The sequence below is a fragment of the Numida meleagris genome, chromosome Z (genome assembly GCF_002078875.1).
Source record: "Numida meleagris isolate 19003 breed g44 Domestic line chromosome Z, NumMel1.0, whole genome shotgun sequence".
NCBI classification, from domain to species: domain Eukaryota; kingdom Metazoa; phylum Chordata; class Aves; order Galliformes; family Numididae; genus Numida; species Numida meleagris.
Genome location: NC_034438.1, coordinates 23722403 through 23739060, shown reverse-complemented (window position 1 = coordinate 23739060; position 16658 = coordinate 23722403). Strand labels below are relative to the sequence as shown.

The 16658-nt window shown below is 37.8% G+C and overlaps 1 protein-coding gene across 4 annotated transcripts in view; it reads left to right on the top strand.

Annotated features, from left to right (window-relative positions):
* PDE8B (phosphodiesterase 8B) overlaps window positions 1-16658 on the top strand; it is an 83566-nt gene that overhangs the window by 22582 nt on the left and 44326 nt on the right. For 2 of the 4 annotated variants that reach the window (XM_021379407.1, XM_021379405.1), the window contains one exon: window positions 14806-14865. In XM_021379407.1, coding sequence (XP_021235082.1) covers window positions 14806-14865 — 60 coding nt within the window. The remainder of the gene's footprint in view (window positions 1-14805; window positions 14866-16658) is intronic. The other 2 variants (XM_021379406.1, XM_021379408.1) reach the window with 1 other exon arrangement.

Below are 16658 nucleotides of genomic sequence, written 5' to 3'. Positions count from 1 at the left end.
TTCTTGCAGCTGTTTCATTTTCTCAGAATCAGTCTTTTCACTGGAGCTCATTTATAAGTCCTTGCCTAGCAGAGTATATTTATTCTATTTCTGTACACAGTTGCAGCATCTTCACTAGTCTTCCAAGGATAATAAAATAATTTGTGGTGGCTACCAGTAAAATTAGTTTGTTCGTAATATAATCTAATTGCTTGGACCTGCATATATTTTCATTGCAATTATAGCAAGTGTCTTATGCAACAAAGAAAATTTCAATTGAAGTCTCTGGCATGCATGAGAAATGGAGGAACAGTTCTTATCTGTTGAGTGCATAGGTAAGGTTTCCATTCTAACATCATCTTTTCACTTTCTTTATTTGTTGAAGTGATCAATAACTACAAACTCGTAAGTTTTATTAACTGTTGAAACAAGGACACCTTTTACTCAAATGTAAAGAAAGTTCAAGAGTTAAGGACTCAAAATTCTGAGATGGCCTGATGTCTTTAATGCCATGGCTTTTGGCTCCTCTGAGATGTCTGGCTGTAGAGAAAGTTCCTGATTTGCAATCGTGTATGTATCATGAGTGAAATTAAAATATCAGATTAGGGGACAGCTTTTTTTTTAAACTAATTTTATGGACAAATCATATAAGGGTATTTATTGGGCTCTTGCCATAAAGTCAAATACAAAAGTCTCAGTTATTATAAATGTGTTTCAGTAGAACTTTTGCAGGAAGAACTGTATCTGCAAATATATGTGCCTCTTTACCGGAAGCTGTGAGAGGAAATGGAACAGAAGAAACTTCTAAAACAGGAAATATTAAGCATAAACCAGCACTCAGACATTTATATGGAAATGGCATTTTTTCAGCAACTTGTGTGTTTCCATTCCACTTTTTTTTAAAATTGGTCCTGAAATAGGTCAAAACCACACCCTTATGTAAACTCTCTACAGTTCTCATCACTAGGAAAATGACTTCTTGCCTTCTTTCTCACCCTTAATGCTAACTAATTTTGGATTCCTTTCCCAGGGCCTCTCTAAAATCAAGTAGTGGTCATAATTTGAAGCTGAGCAGTAGCATTCACCTTTCTGTATGGAAAAAAATCAATAGCCAAGATGTACATAACTGTTGTATCAAGGCCATTTTTACACTTTGGGAGGCAAACTCCCATTCTTCATTGTCTGCAAGATAAAGTAACCATGCTGGCTGTTAAATTGCCTTAAAGGCTGTGAGAGCTATTGTCTCAGACCTGCTGGAGATCTAGAAATATGCTGATTCACAGAAACTTTGAAAATATGACCTTTTATCTAGCTTGAGAACTTCAAATGGGTTTGCTTTATTGGCATAAATGGCTGTTTCTGTGAAAAACCTAATAACTGATATGAGCCAGCAGTGTGGAAGGCCAGATGCATCCTGGGCTGCCCCAGAAGAGAGGTGACACCAGGGAGAGGGTGGTGATTGTCCCCTCTGCTCTACTCTCATGAGGCCCCACCTGCAGAACTGCATCCAGGCCTGGGGCCTCTGTGGAAGACAGACATGGAGCTGTTGGAGTGAGTCCAAATTATTTCCTGAGGTACAGTCAGTTTTCAAAGAAGTTAAGAAATAATTCTTTGACATAAACAGAGGGAAACAAGCTTCCAGGAGAGCAGGGAAAGTGATTTGGGCAATCGCAGATTCATCATGTTGTCATACATTGTAAAAAGCCGTGTCTGAGTTCCTAAAGACATGTTATACTGAACAGAAGATGCGATTCAGTATAAAGTTATTAAGCTTACTGGGTCAGTCTATAGTGAGCACTGATAAAAGCAAAGTGATTTTTCTAAAGAAAGGAAAGTTAATAAACCTTCAAGGTTTTGGGAAAGAATTTGTGTTGTCAAAGGCCAAGGTATTCAAAAAGCTACAGCGAATGGGATAAAAGTAATTCAGGTACGGTAGCAGAGAACCTTGAGGGCAGAAGTAGTAGAAATGGACAGAAATTCAAACAATATGAAGTGCTGCACTGTGCACTTAGGTTTGCTTCTGTGCATTGGAATGCTCTTGGCTGGATATAACAGAAAAGGAGAAGTGACCTGAGGAGAGAGTAGCAGGCTTTAAAAGTGAAAGGAAGTTTCTGTTCTTCAGAGTAGTGTTCCAGGACTTTGGTCAAGTGATGTCAGAGATGACTAGAAGCAAACTTTCCCAAAACTGATGAGATTAAAGGGATTACAGAAGGTGACTTCCCACCTTCCAGTTGCAGGGACCTGCTCTCTGACTGGATAATCCTTTCTTGAAAATGCGTTTGACTTCACATAGCAAGTTTCTGTTAAAGTTCAAATGCTTCTCCAGAAATAAAAGAGAAGTTGAGCTGGGGGCCTCCTAGCAAAATACATTTGTAATGAAATATCTGTAATTGTTATGGTGATTGAACTTAAAAAGCTCATTTATGGTCATACATAAAAATCTGACTGGCTCATTGATCACATCTGTGGAATCCCTGTGATAAAATGATACTGCAGTAGGAAAGCTGAATTCTCCACATTGAGTAACACAGGACTATCATTGATTATTTCAGTTGTGGTATTACAAATATATTAATACTGCTCACTACAGAATTTAGGCCTCAGATCTTCAGAGCCACATAACACAATCTGAACAAGAAATTTCCACATGCACAACTCCTCCTAGTGAAGTAGCACTTTTCATCTATGCTCCTTTTTAGACCTTTGTAGTGACACAGAGCTAACCAGCTGTTCTATATTTAGCTGCCAGACACAGGCTGTAACCACCCCAAGGTTGTTTAAGGATTCTTCCAAGTGCAGTGACCCCGCAGAAATGTAAGTCCAGCCACTGCTCTGGTTTTTCCAGTCAAGCTGGATGGTTCTACTGCTGTGCTTAAATATCTTGCTAAGTTAGGCTTCAGTGAAGGGCAGGATTGCAAATACATAATAGCAGGTGTAATGGATCAGATCAAACTACCAAGCTAATATCATATCTCTGAGAATGGTCCACACTGGATAATAATATAATATGAGGGCAAGCCCATACAATACCTCCTGCATCCACTGCTGACCACAAAGCACAGAGATCTCTTAAATATATAGAAGTCATTTTTTAATTATTAATCCTCAAAGGTACCACATATATTTTCAGTGTCCCCGTGAACACAAGTTTTGTGTTTTATGGAACACTAACTCCTTTTTGTATTTATGGATATAAAGCAGGGCACGGTCTGATGTATTTTGTAATTTGCATTCATAGAATCACAGGATGGGTTGGGTTGAAAGGGACATCAAGGATCACCCAGGTCCAAACCCTCTTCCTTGGGCAAAGTTGCCAACTGCTAAATCAACTACCAGCTCAGGTTGCCCAGAGCCCCTGGGCCAAAAGCCTTGCACAGGTCAAAGTAGATGACATCAGTTGTCCTTCCATTGTCCACTGATGCTGTCACTCCCTCATAGAATGCCACCAGACTGATAAGGCACAATTTGTCTTTGGTGAAGCTTTGCTGTCTCTCATGGATCACCACCTCATCCCCTGTGTGCCTTAACATTACTTCCAGGAGGATCTGTTCCATGATCTTCTCAGGCACAGAGGTGAGGCTCACTGGCCTGTAGCTCCCTGGATCTTCCTTTCTTCCTTTCTTAAAAATGGAACTGATGTATCCCTTCTTCCAGTCAATGAGGACTTTGCCTGACAGCCATTTTTCAAATATGGTGGAGAACAGCTTGGCAACATCAGCCAGCTGCTTCAGGGCCATGAGATGCATGTCTCTGGGCCCCAGAGACTTATGCACATTCATTCTCCTTTTTGAGAATTCAGAATTTATGTACAAGTAGCTCTTCAGAGAGAGAGACATGGTTTAGTGGGGTTATTGATGGTAGGCGGATGGTTGGACTGGATGATCTTGTAGGTCTTTTCGAACCTAGCTAATTCTATGATTCTATGATTCAGTGGAGCTACATGTAATACTGACTCTAATCCACTAAAATGAGGAAATGATACTTGAATGTTCAGCTTTGTTGCTGAACAGTTTGTCAGTAAATTGGAACTAAAATCTTCCATGGCTTTCAGGTACATGATTTCTAGATAAAGGTGGTTGGAAATTTTCAGAACTCATATTGATACATTGCAGAGGAAACTAATATTCTCCTAGAGTTCATTATGCGTACATAGTTCTGTTGGTTAATAGTTACTTAATTCTGGAAAAAAAAAAAAAAAGCTAAGCATTTGGATCATGCTACCTTTAATCATACAAGAAATCCTTTTTGCCTACAGTGATAAAGTAAAATTAAACACATTGCTGCACTGAGACTGTGGTGTGTAGAATGGATGTACAAGGTACATTAAAAACAGCCAGTTGCAAGTATTCTTTAGAGAGAACATGTGGTGGTTAACACTGTATTCAACAGCCAGAACTTCTGCTTTTAACTCTTAAGCATGGTAGTTCAGATGCTGTACATATGCTGAATCCATGGGAGGAGACATTTGTTAGAGTGCTGCCTTTTGCTATCTGTAAACAATATAACAATATAATGGTGTTTTCTTTCTGTCAGTATTGTGCTGGGAGAGTTGCATCTTACATCCTAATGATGGCCTGTTCTAGTGATGGACTGAAATGACTGTACTTTGCTCAAGTTGGTGTCAGTACATGAAAACTGGAATAGTAAGCGCTCTGCAGAAAATTGTTCTGAAAGTGACATTTGAATATGGTTCTGTTTCTCCTTGTTAAGACTAGAATAAAATGTCAAAGAAATCTTTTTCAGAAAGCTTTCAATGATTTCCTCCCAGTATATGAAAATAATGCTGAGTAATACAGAAATTATTATTGCTTATCGCATAAGTAATAATTTTCTCCAGTGCAGCAGGCTAGCTCAGGGCTATGTAATGCCTTCCTTCTATGCTGTTGCAGAGCTTATTTGGATTGTAACTGCATGCAGAAGTTAAATCCTAACATTAGATGCTACTCCTACCAGTATTTGCATGAGTAGAGTAGGGACAGTGAAATTAGTATGACTGCATTCTGGTGTTTTAAGACTGGGTAGTTACATTTCCAGATCTGTAAGACTGGGTAATTAACTTTCCAGGCTTATCAGGGCACTTCTTACTTTTTGCATCTGCTGCTCTCTTCTTCTGAATCAGATTTTCCCCTTCTTCTGACCACTTCATTTGTACCACTAAACCCAACTTGTACAGATGTTACTTCCACTCTCCCATTTTTCATCTTTGTTTGGGTCGGTTTATAGGATATGTCAATCTGTGTTCTGCATTATATGAGGTATTATAAAAATAAGAGGTGAGCTTTCCCTCTGTGATTTATAACCTAAATAGATGGGACAAGCTTCATGAACACTTTAGTCTTGAATGACAAAATACGGAGGTTAATAATGCTGGTTTTGAGTAACATCCATCTGTTGAACCATCCATGCAGTTAGATGATTCACCAGTGAGCAAGACTTTGTGCACTTTTCAGGAGGTGATATGTGAATGTCAACATTTGACATCTCTTAGATTCATACACTACTCCTGCTGTCTGGATTACCTGCAATGGTTTTGTCAAAGTTAAAATAGAAAAACAGAATTAAATGTGATCATGAATTACTCAATCAGTATGCAAGCCTCTGAGTTGTTTATTTTGATGAGAATTTTGCTTTGATTTTTGTTGTCTGGACAATTTTTTTAGTGTGAGACATGACACACACAGTCATGTTGACAGCTTGTATTTGCATAATAAAAGGTAATGTTTAGCTGGAGGCTGTTTTACTTGAGAGAACCTTAGTCTTCATACTTGGGATGGTACAGTCTACTCAGAATAACTTTTCTATCTGGACTTCTGATAAAAACAACAATAAAATAGTTAATTCCAACATATATTTTTGTTAGATTGTAATCTAAGGGTACATACATAACTTTTATCACAAAAACTCAGGAAGATAATGATTTTTGCTAAGGTTTTTTTTTGTTTTGATTGATTGTTTCTGGGTTGGGGGGAAGTGTTTATTTTTGTTTAATGGAGTTTCTATGTATAATTCCAGGGCATACCTTCTAGATGCTGAAATTTGCACTAAAAGATTGAAGTAGTAGTCTTCAGCTGCCTGTCCCCAGACTCAAACAATCAAGACAGAAGAACTGCAAAGCAAACAGTGTCTGGCACTGTGCAGGAGTCAGGGAGAGAGAAGAGATAAATTTTTTTGAAGAAAGTGAGAATTACACTATTCTTTAATGCTACTTATTCTGGTATTTTTGTAAAATTTAGATCCAAGTTCATAACTGATTTTTCTAAATGAAAGAAAATTCTGAAAGCTTCAAGAAGTGACCATCACTCAGCAAACACTTTGTTTTCTGTGTTCCAGCAGGAGGAATAGATGTTGATTTTGGTCTAAGGTAGTAAGTAGGTGCCTGGCAGTAGCTGGCAGAAGAAAATAGAAACAGATCTTACTGAACCTGGAGGGAATTCTTTCTGGCTGTGCCCAACTAGGGGTTGATAAGAAGTGAAAGCTCTGATGGTGGTGTCCATCATGCATCTCTAAACATGTAGCTTGCTAACTGCTCAAACTTAAGGTTGGTATTGTAGGTAGTAGTATCTGCATCAAATAGCACTGGCAAAAAGGTAGAGTAAAAGCAGTCCATACCTCAGGGAGAAAAGGTTTTCTTCCTTTTAACCTTTGAAGTCCCTAATACCTATGTGTGCAATTGCAAACCAGTACTTGAGGCTCTACTTCCAGCTGCACTCAATATACTGACATGCATAATCCTTGTGATTTTGAATTCTGCCCAATCTTAATTTGATCACTTTCAGTAAAATACTGCATAGTTTACCACAGATAAATAATGGAAGCCAATACAACTAGAATTTCTACCGGGGTAAGAAATCAGGTAGGTTATCTATGACTTTAAGAGCAGTGTTAAATTGTTTGCAAACACTATTTCTTGTCAAAATATTCTTAAGTTAAAAAAATCTCCAACACAAGTAGCGAAAGACATCAGTACATCAAATAAAGAGAAAAAAAGACAGACTGACTCCTTCTAGTAGAAGTAGAGTTGTGGAAAACTCCTGAATATTCATCATTTTAAAATATTTAACTTCCTCCTTTGATAACTCCCAGGAGGAATCTCAGAGATGATAACTCTCTTCCAGTAAACTCTTACTGACATTGCAGAGCCCAGCAGCACAGCACAGAGGTCAGATGTGAACTCTGTTTTGGCAATAATTTGCATATAAGACAGAGGAAACAGGAGAAGCTTTGGAGTAAATGCTGAGCTGGCAACACCTCTGGTGCATGAAAGTAGCCTCCTGTTTGTTTTCTTCCATAGGCAGCCTTTGGAAGGGCTTTAGAATGATTCTACATTGTGGTTATGTTCCTACTGTCACATTTCACAGCAGCACATGAGTTTACCCTTGGTAAATTTTGTTCATTTGTTATTCCACTGGCCTCATAATTTAAGTGGAAGTTTTTTATTTCTTGTGTTGTGAAGAATTTTAGCAACCCATTCTTCTCTCAGCTCTGTTCCATTCATGATTGTATAAATGCTTATTCAGTTCCTTTTTAGTTACCTCTCCTCCTCGTCTTTTTAGTCTTAGTTCTTTGGAGATATCTTGGAATACCTGTGATTATTCTTGTTACTTTCTCTTTATATTTTTTACTTTTGGTTAACTTCTTGCAAGGGAAGCAAAAGATGGCATACAGCCTTGAAAGTGTGGGTTCACTGTGAATTTAAATAGCTGCATGAAGTTGTTTTGTTACTTTCTTGACTAGCTGAATGCACAAAGGTGAAAATAAGATTAACACCTTACTCTTACCATGTTTCTGAATTTGATCTCACCTAAATATCAGTGTTTCTCCTAAACATCAGTATTGCTGGAACAATTCAGACTTGGTTGCTGTATTTTTCTCTGAGATTGATGTAACGAGGTTTGACTGGATTCATCAGTAAAGTGTGTGACTCATTTTCTTACTAAGTTGAGACTGGACAGTAATGACAAATGGATTTACAGGAAGAAGTTTCTTCAAGTTGAGATCCACAAATGTTGAGCATATTCTATGCACTTTGTCAGATGTTTGGAAAGGTTTGTTTTCCCTACACCAAGTGTCACCCTGCAAGGACATTAACATAACCTGAAATGTGCGTGCTAACAGAATAAATACACTTTCAGAGAAACCTCTGCTGACAAAATTAGTATTCAGAATAAATGTCACTGAAGACAGTATTCTGTAATTGGTTTTCTTTCCACTAGTCTAAAAACTTGGCTGTTTGTGAAACAAGTCTATCTCTTCATTACCTTTATGCTGCTGGATTGAAGCATGGAAGTCTATTTTTCTTAAAGAATATTATTAATGACCTTGCCCCAGTAATTATACTAAGGGTTGCTAAATTTTTATTTCTCTGAAGGAGTCCATAGGAGTTCATTGTTAACACTTAAAACTATTTTTACAGAATCACAGAATTGCAGGGGTTGGAAAGGAACTCAAGAGATTGAGTCCAACCACTCTGCTAAAGCAGGTTGCCTACAGTATGTCATTTCCTTTTAAAATGAAATATGCTAGCAGTTTTTCCAAAACTTGGATTGAAATTGCTCAATATTACAGGTAGATAGAAGAAGTGAGGTAAAACATAACTACAATATGATAGCAGATATTTCTCTCTTATGTTGTAGTTCACAAGTGGATACTTTTGGCCAGTCTTTAGATTTTAATTCCTTTTTCCTCAATGCAGGCTGAGAGGTGGTTGTCAGAGCAGCAGTTGCCCTGGAAAGGGATAGATGAAGGCATGGTTGGCCTGATGTAGTGTTACAATAACACCAGTTGGAGCGATTAGATGACCTTCAAGGGTCTCTTCAAAAAAACATTTTTGTGATTCTTTAATCATTAGGATTACACTGAGTATCTCTAACCATTAGTCAAGGCTCCTCTTCCTATTTGGGTTCTGAATACTTAGTTGCAACAGAGGGAGGTTTCTATTGTTCCAGACCTTGAGTGCCTGGGCTTTGCTGCTCTATGAGCAGGAAAATGTAGTCAAAATTTCGCCAAAATACTGTTGAAAATTGATGCACTAGATTTTTGCCTTGACTTGTTCCCTGATTAGAAAAAAATGTTGCAGGATAAGGTTTTTGTTTTGTTTTGTTTTGTTGTTTTTTTTAATGTAAGAGATAAACAGCATCTCTGATAAGTAATGCCTTGAAACGTCACCTTCTTACAGCTACTTGGTTTCTTACATATTTTATTACAATAGTATAGACATCAAGTCAGTTCTAATTAAATATACCTCTAACGTTCTACTTAATCACAAGACTAAAAAACTCTCAATACCTAAAAATATCTTGATGTAAAAAGGAATAAAAGCCTGGCTTTCCCATCAAAAGGTAGGAAGTAAAATGTTTAGCAGGAAATTCAATAAGAAGTGTGATTTATTTATTTTTTAATCATTACTGAATTTAGAGCAAAAAAGGTAGGGTCCATTGAAGGTAAGATTTCTTGAAAGAAAAGTGTTTGGTATCAGAGTGTGATGCAACATTTTATATTTTGATGTCTTCTTGGGTGCATATTTTTAATTTATGACATTTTTGTTAATCAATTTTATGTCATTGCTATAAAAACATCCTTGACAGTTAGTACAATGATAATGATAACTATATGTTTTGAGATCATGTCCTTCTCAAGCAATGCAAATGGCAGACAGTGGAGCCAGCTGTCCTCTGGGTACTCTGCTCTTGAGAGACATGAAAAGCAGATCTGGAGATGCAAATCAGTTAGTGTACTGCTGTGGGGAGGAGAAGGAGAGATTACTAGCACCTAGTTCACATATTCACCCAGGAATTCACATAAATCTGAAATTGCTGAAGAACTAACTACTAATGGTAATGTGTCACCTGTTCTTTAAACAGATTTCAGTGGCAGCCAGCAGAGTGAAAAGTGGATAACTAGAATCAAAGAATCACCAAGGTTGGAAAAGACCTCCAAGATCATCAAGTCCATCTGTCCACCTACCACTTGTATCTCCCCATTAAACCATGTCCCTTAGTACCATATCTAAACATACATTAGCTTTCCTTAGGGAGTTCAAAATGTCATCTAGGAACTACATTTATTTTCCTTTAAGTTTTAAAGGAACCTTTAAAGATCACCTACTCCATCTCCCCTGCAATGAAGAGGGACATCCACAGCTAGCTCACATTGCTCAGAGCATGGTCCAGCCTGGCCTTGAAAGTCTCCTGGGATGTGGCATCCACCGCCTCCCTGGGCAACCTGTTCCAGTGCCTCACCACTCTCACTGTAAAAGACTTTTTCCTTATATCCAATTGAAATCTACCCTCTTTGAGTTTGAAACCATTTCCTCTTGTCCTACATGCTTTTAATTTTTATTTACTAGTATCTGCTGTTTAACGCTGTAAAAGCCGTTCACGACATACTGAGTGATTAGGCTTCTCTTACGGATGCCTGCAGTTTACAGCAGCTAATCAGCTAAATCAACAACAGCAAAGCCTTATTTTTTCTAAGCAGTATGTGTGTTTGATCATTATTTTCAATTAATAAAGTAACATAATCTTACATTAAACTTAGAGTTGAGCTATCCAAACGTTCAATGCTGTTCTGGACTCTTTGGAAAGATGGCAGCTGGCTGGCATTGAGGAGAGCAGTGGTTTTACAGCCCTCTAGTGGGAGCCAAGGAAATGCAGGGTATGAGCAGCTGGGAAAGCAAAACCACAAGTGAACTGGAAGCTGCAGAAAAGGAAGAATAAAAAATCATATGGGAGCATTCTGAATTATTGGGGAGAACATGACAACAGATATAGCTCTCTGCTGGATGAGTAGCTGTGTTGGTGAGAGGAGAAAATTAACTGAGACAACTGATTAAATGAATGAATCGGGGAGGAGTGGTGTCTAGAAAAGCCATGGAGGTCATGCCAAAATCCATCCAGCTCAGGGCCAGATCTGCAGCAGCAGGAGCCCTGGGGAGTGCAGATAGTGATCTGTCTTGTTTATTCTCCCAGCCACTGACATATTATGATTGAGGTTCTTCTTGAGTCTGATGTGGCATTTTTGTGAAAACATTTCTCTTAATTTTTCTCTTGTAAATGTGTGCTTACTTCAACACACGCAGATTGCCAAGCAGGACAAGAAATATATTCCCTTTGATGCTCACAAAAGAAGCATGTGAGAGATCCTAAGCATAGAAAGACTGAGATCAAGTGACTACAGAATAACATCAGTGAATGAATCAGAAATGATTTGAAAAAGAGAAATAAGTAAAAAATGAAAGAAAGAAGGAAAGAAGGAAAGAAGGAGAGAAAGAAAAAAGAAAAAAGAGAAAGAGAAGAAGGTTTGGTGTATAGTTCTGCTAAACAACATGAGACAGAGTAAAGAAGGGGAAGAAGAAAGGCACATAACATCGCTGAACAACGGAAGAGGAGCTGTTCACTCTAGTTGTTGACAGCTGCAGGCTGGGGATGTTTTAGAAAAGCTTTGAGCCCCATGTCTCGCAAGGGAATTCAAGGCTCAGAGAGAATGGAAGGTCAGAGATCCAGTACGGAGGTCACACGTGATTGTAATCTTTTTCACGGCCTGTGCTTGGTCAGGGAAAAAGGGAGATCTCTACCAGGCACGTTTTTCCTTTGCCTATCCAGGAGACTGATCTCCCCAACAAACGTGCTACACCATTTTGCTGGATCCAGCTGCTGTTGTTTCTCTGGAACAACAAGGAGTTATTCGAGAAATTCAAGATTTTGCTGTGCTAATTAGTCATCATGTTTACAATAGTCGTGTTACTAATTACTGACAATTCATAAACTGCAGGGGCCTTAAGTCTTCATAGAATCATAGAATCATAGAATTGCTCGGGTTGACCTTAAAGATCATCAAGTCCAGCTGCAACCTAACCATACTACCCTAACTCTCACAAACTACCCTAACAAAGAGACGCGTGTCTTCAGTCATGTGAAGAATAGAGCTTTTTCTGTTAGTGATTTAAAAGAGTAGACCTTTTTAAGTGGTGAGTCCATTTTGCTTAATGTACTGCTTTGAAAGGAAGGTAATTGATAATCACTGATTTATATAAAAAGAAAGGATTTAAGAAAATACCATTTACTTTGTCTTTAATACTTTGATTAGTTGCTGATTCCTCTGGAGGTTACAATGATACTGGAAATAGCGTTAGTTTAAAATGCTAAAACAAAAATTTCTTCACAGTTTTTAAGTTCTTTGGTATCCTCAGATGGTTAGTTTATTTGTGGTGTCTGTTCCTCTGCCCAGTGAAAACAGGAATTTTCTCACTGACCTCTTTGGAAACAAGCTCTGCATGTTTTACCAGAAAAGTTTGTCATGAAATACATTACTAATTGATTTAGGATGCAAGACTATTAGCAGTCCTTCCTGCCAGTCAATAAAATAATGGGAGATTTATTTTAATTGGAAATCATCAGCAATGAGATGTTCACTTAAGCCAGGAAATGAGCAGAGGTATGGTCATGGTATCATTAATATGCAACGTCCACATCATCACACTTTTCTGGGAGTTAGGAAGATTTGAAATTAGTTCTTTCAGGCCAAGGAGAAATCCATGCTACATTTCTGAAGGTGAGGCACTTGTGTCATATTCCTGCTGCCTCTTCTAGCAATGTTTTGAAAGAAAAGTGAGACAGTTGTTTATACCAAAAGCAATTCAGGCATACAAATCTAGGGGACTGATTCAGTTTGTAAAATGAAACTCAAACGAAACTCAGAACTCCAAGTCCAGGAAGGAGGGCTTTGAACTTGCTCCTCGTTGCATCCAATGAGATGGTTTATTAATCCTTCTGATGTTCAGTCCTGTTACCAGCCTTAATTTGAGGGTGCCCCTCTTATTTCCATGTGCTGTGTCAGGAATGACTTAAAGGTCATTTTTTCAGAATGTCAGTCTTTCAGATAGAGCAGCACCATTTCTACGTCCCCGTGTGGTTGTGACTGTAAGTAAATCATCTCTGCAGAACAGGACTGTGACAAGCTTACCTGTGTTGCAACTCTCAGATTTTCTAATCCTCATGAAGCTTTCCTATTGCCAGCACAGACAGGAACACTCTGAAATACTAGAGGGAAGGAAAAAAAAAAAAGACAGGACCTAATTTTCAGGTCCTTCCATTCAAGCATTTTCTGTTCACAAGTCTGACATGGAAGCAGCACAAAGAGAAGCTCCTAGTCAGTTATGTGAATTTTTATTTTATTTTTTAAATACCTGGGCTTAAATAATTGAAGAAATCTCTGAAAAGAATCTGATAGACTTGATGGCATAGATTTATCTCTTAGGCACAGTTATTCTGTCTTGGACAGAACTGAGAAATGAAAGTTGAATGCAACTTTACTAATTACTTCATCGCTTATGATCAGTGCTAACATTCATTTCTATTCTAATACCTCTCCTTGTGTTATGTTCCCTTCCAACATGGCAGGAGATCAAGTGGGAAGTGAAGCTCTTGTGTGTGGAAAGGTTAGCTATTCTTATATTGGAGGCAGTTTTTACTTTGGAAAACAGTGGCAAGGCTTTGTGGTTTTATCTTCTGGAGTACTGCCTGCTACTGCCTTCTGACATGCATTGGACTTGGAAGGATCGATGCTCAGGGATGCATGAAAGTCCAACATGTTACTTGTAACTATGCATAATTGCACTGTCTCAAGTGCAAGGCGAGGCTGCTAACACTTACAGCACTGGTGTGTTCTCCAAGGAAGAAACCAAATAACTAGTATTCATGTTAACTTCATTCATGTTGAATATTTATACACAGTCCTTTAAAAAAATTCTAGATTTAAGAATAAGGTAATACTCAAGTAGAAGGCTTGAACTAACAAGCAGCACACAGCAGAGTGGTGCAGACATAAGGATCTACGATTCCTGGGAATCAAGGGAAGTTCTGGGAATGTGCCTGCAATTAGGGCTTTGTTCAAACACGACCTGCAGGGCAGTTGCTTTAATTTACCTACCCAATGAACATGAAGTAATCGGTATCAGGAAAGCAGTGAACCTGCCATTTCAGAGACTGCTAACTTATTTGTAATCCTCTGTAGTGTGAGGAGAACAATATTCGAAGGGTTCAAAGACTTTTCTTAAGTACATACATCTGTGGGAGGACATAGACTTTGTTCAGTTGCTTAAGAACAGTCTGTAACTAATCTAAAGTGAAGCAAATCAGCATTGCAGGAGGAGTGTATTGAAATGTATCAGTACACAAAAAGCATGAAGGTAGTCCAGCTGTTAGGAAATAAGACAACAAAACAGCCACAGCCAATGTTTGCTGGCTTTGTTGCTGTAGTTTTAAACTGTGATGTGCTCTCAAGTCTTCTGAAAACATCCTGATTCATTATATCAATGTTTTTTTTTTTCCTGTAAAGTCAAGGATACAGTTCTGGAAAACAATTTTAAGTCTATAATCCAAACAAGTTGTCTTGTCTGAAAACTCACATGTTTTTCTAACCAAAGATATTAAAATATTATTTTCAAGTATACATCAAAAAATCTTGAAGGTGTGTATTACATTCAAATGAATAAGTCGATTTTTGGCCAGAAAAAAAATAGTTGTCTGTAGTCTTAAACAAAATAAGAGTCCTTTGTAGTCAAAGTGCTCTGGGGAAAGAGGGAGATGGGGGTTAGAATTTTACTATGTAAAGCTCTACAATCTTTAACTTAGAAGCAAATGAAAGAAAATTGTAAGCATGGTAAAATATGTTATCAAAGATACAGTTAAAGTAGCTGAATAAAGGCTGCTGGTTGTGTGGCTTTCCTTTGAGAATCTTACTGGATATGTTTGATCTTTCAGTCTTGCTTGCAAAATGCTATCTTGTTGAGAAATAGAGTGGAAAAAAATCTCTATTACTCTTATTTAGCAGGCTTCAGCTACAGAGGTACAAATTGGCCCCATGAGACTGACACAAGATCCAATTCAGGTAAGATGTTCTCTCAGTTTCTCGATACAGTCAATTCAGTGTTAATGGGTGAAGAAATTAAGGTGTAATCCTCATGGTTATGCATAATGTTGTCATCTTACTTGTGCAAGGACTGTGAGCTGGATAATTGGTGTTTTCGTTTATCTGAGTGCTTGAGAAGAGACCTGCGGGTAAATTAAATTGGTAAAGAAGGTGCTCAAATGTCCAATAACTTCAAATTGTTTGTTTATGTCCTGTCAGTAGGAGTGTGTCTGTGTGTCTGCACTAGCAAGGAAAACAACTGCCTCTGAATGTTAAAAATGGCTGAGTTCTGATATGCCACAACTGAGAACACGGTTGTGAAGTTTAGGTGCCAGGCAAATTTTGCTGGGTTTTGCACGGTGGGACAGAGAACTGTGTTTTTGCAGGTCACAGATGCAAGTCACATGTGTTCCAACAAAAACACTGAATTTTGTCTTCATAAGCAACAGCTCTACCATATGAGCTGTAGGTAGAGCTCATACCTCTACGAGCTCTAACATATTCGCTAACTGTTTCTGTACAGTTTGTACCTCCGTCTGTAAACAGAGGGATGTCAAGAATATTTTTTTCACATATAGTGTAATCTTTAATACTTCTCCTGTGAAGCAGTGTCTGTTAGAAGTAACTTTTTGTCTTGGGACAGTTAACTGCAGATTGCCGTGATATTTAGCAGTCACCCTTTGTGTTTGCTTGTTGTTTTTATGCCTTCTGTGTCTGCCTGTAAGTGGAAAAACCTACATGTGGAATACATGTTATGCTGTTCCTGAGGTCTAAAAATCCTATGTACCTGTATCATAAAGCCTTATGTTTTTCTTTCTGTATTAAATATGATAATAATAAGTATAATTCAGTCTTAACAATGCCTTGATCTTTTGAAACTGTGTATGTTATAAAAAGACTGCATAATGGTGGGGTCAGCAGTAAACCAGTCTTCACTTTAGCAAGTAATTTCAACATGAATTTGTGGAACTTCTTATGGAAAAAGGCTCAGTAGACCGTGATAATCTTCTGTAAGATGCTCAAGATAATACTCAAAAAAGAATACTCATTGTCTATGGCAACATTTTACTTTATTTACTTTGTAGAAATTGGACTTGCAAAAATATAGTATCTGTATTAGCTGTTATGATATAATTTAATCATTTAATAGTTCATCATGTAAGAAGGGAAATTGTTCTGGGTTTTGTTTAGAAACCTTCTTGACGTTCATCTTTATATTTAGTTAGGTGTGGGTGTTATTTTGTCCCTTTATTAGTGAAGAGACAAATTGTGGTGCTATAGAAATCAGGCCTCAAGTAAAACTTGTACCTGAGGAGTTTTTTGTAAAGACTTTGCCATACACTAAATTATTTACACTAAGGGAAAATACTGTATGTAAACTCAGTTCTTTTATGGAACAAGTGACATGACCTCAGCTAATCTGACAAGGATGGTACATACTTATTCATTTAAATAATGTGTGCTAGTCTTTTATTCCATCTTGATGATAGAGCTGTGTATTTCTCCATGAAATGCAAAGAGCTACCAAGTATCCCATTTTAAATATCTATTTGTTGGTGCTTAATTGTGTGCTTAATTGTCTAATAAGATAATTCAGTTTGTTAAAACAATTGTAATCAGAGCTTTTCTTTGCAATGTTCATTGTATGCTTGTGCATGTTTTAAACTGTTGTTTGGCACCAGACCTATGCCAGCTGGCAAATGGACTGTATTTTTTTTGTCTGGGAGGTGACCTTTGCTGTGACTATGACTCGCCATAAACCATTTAATAGA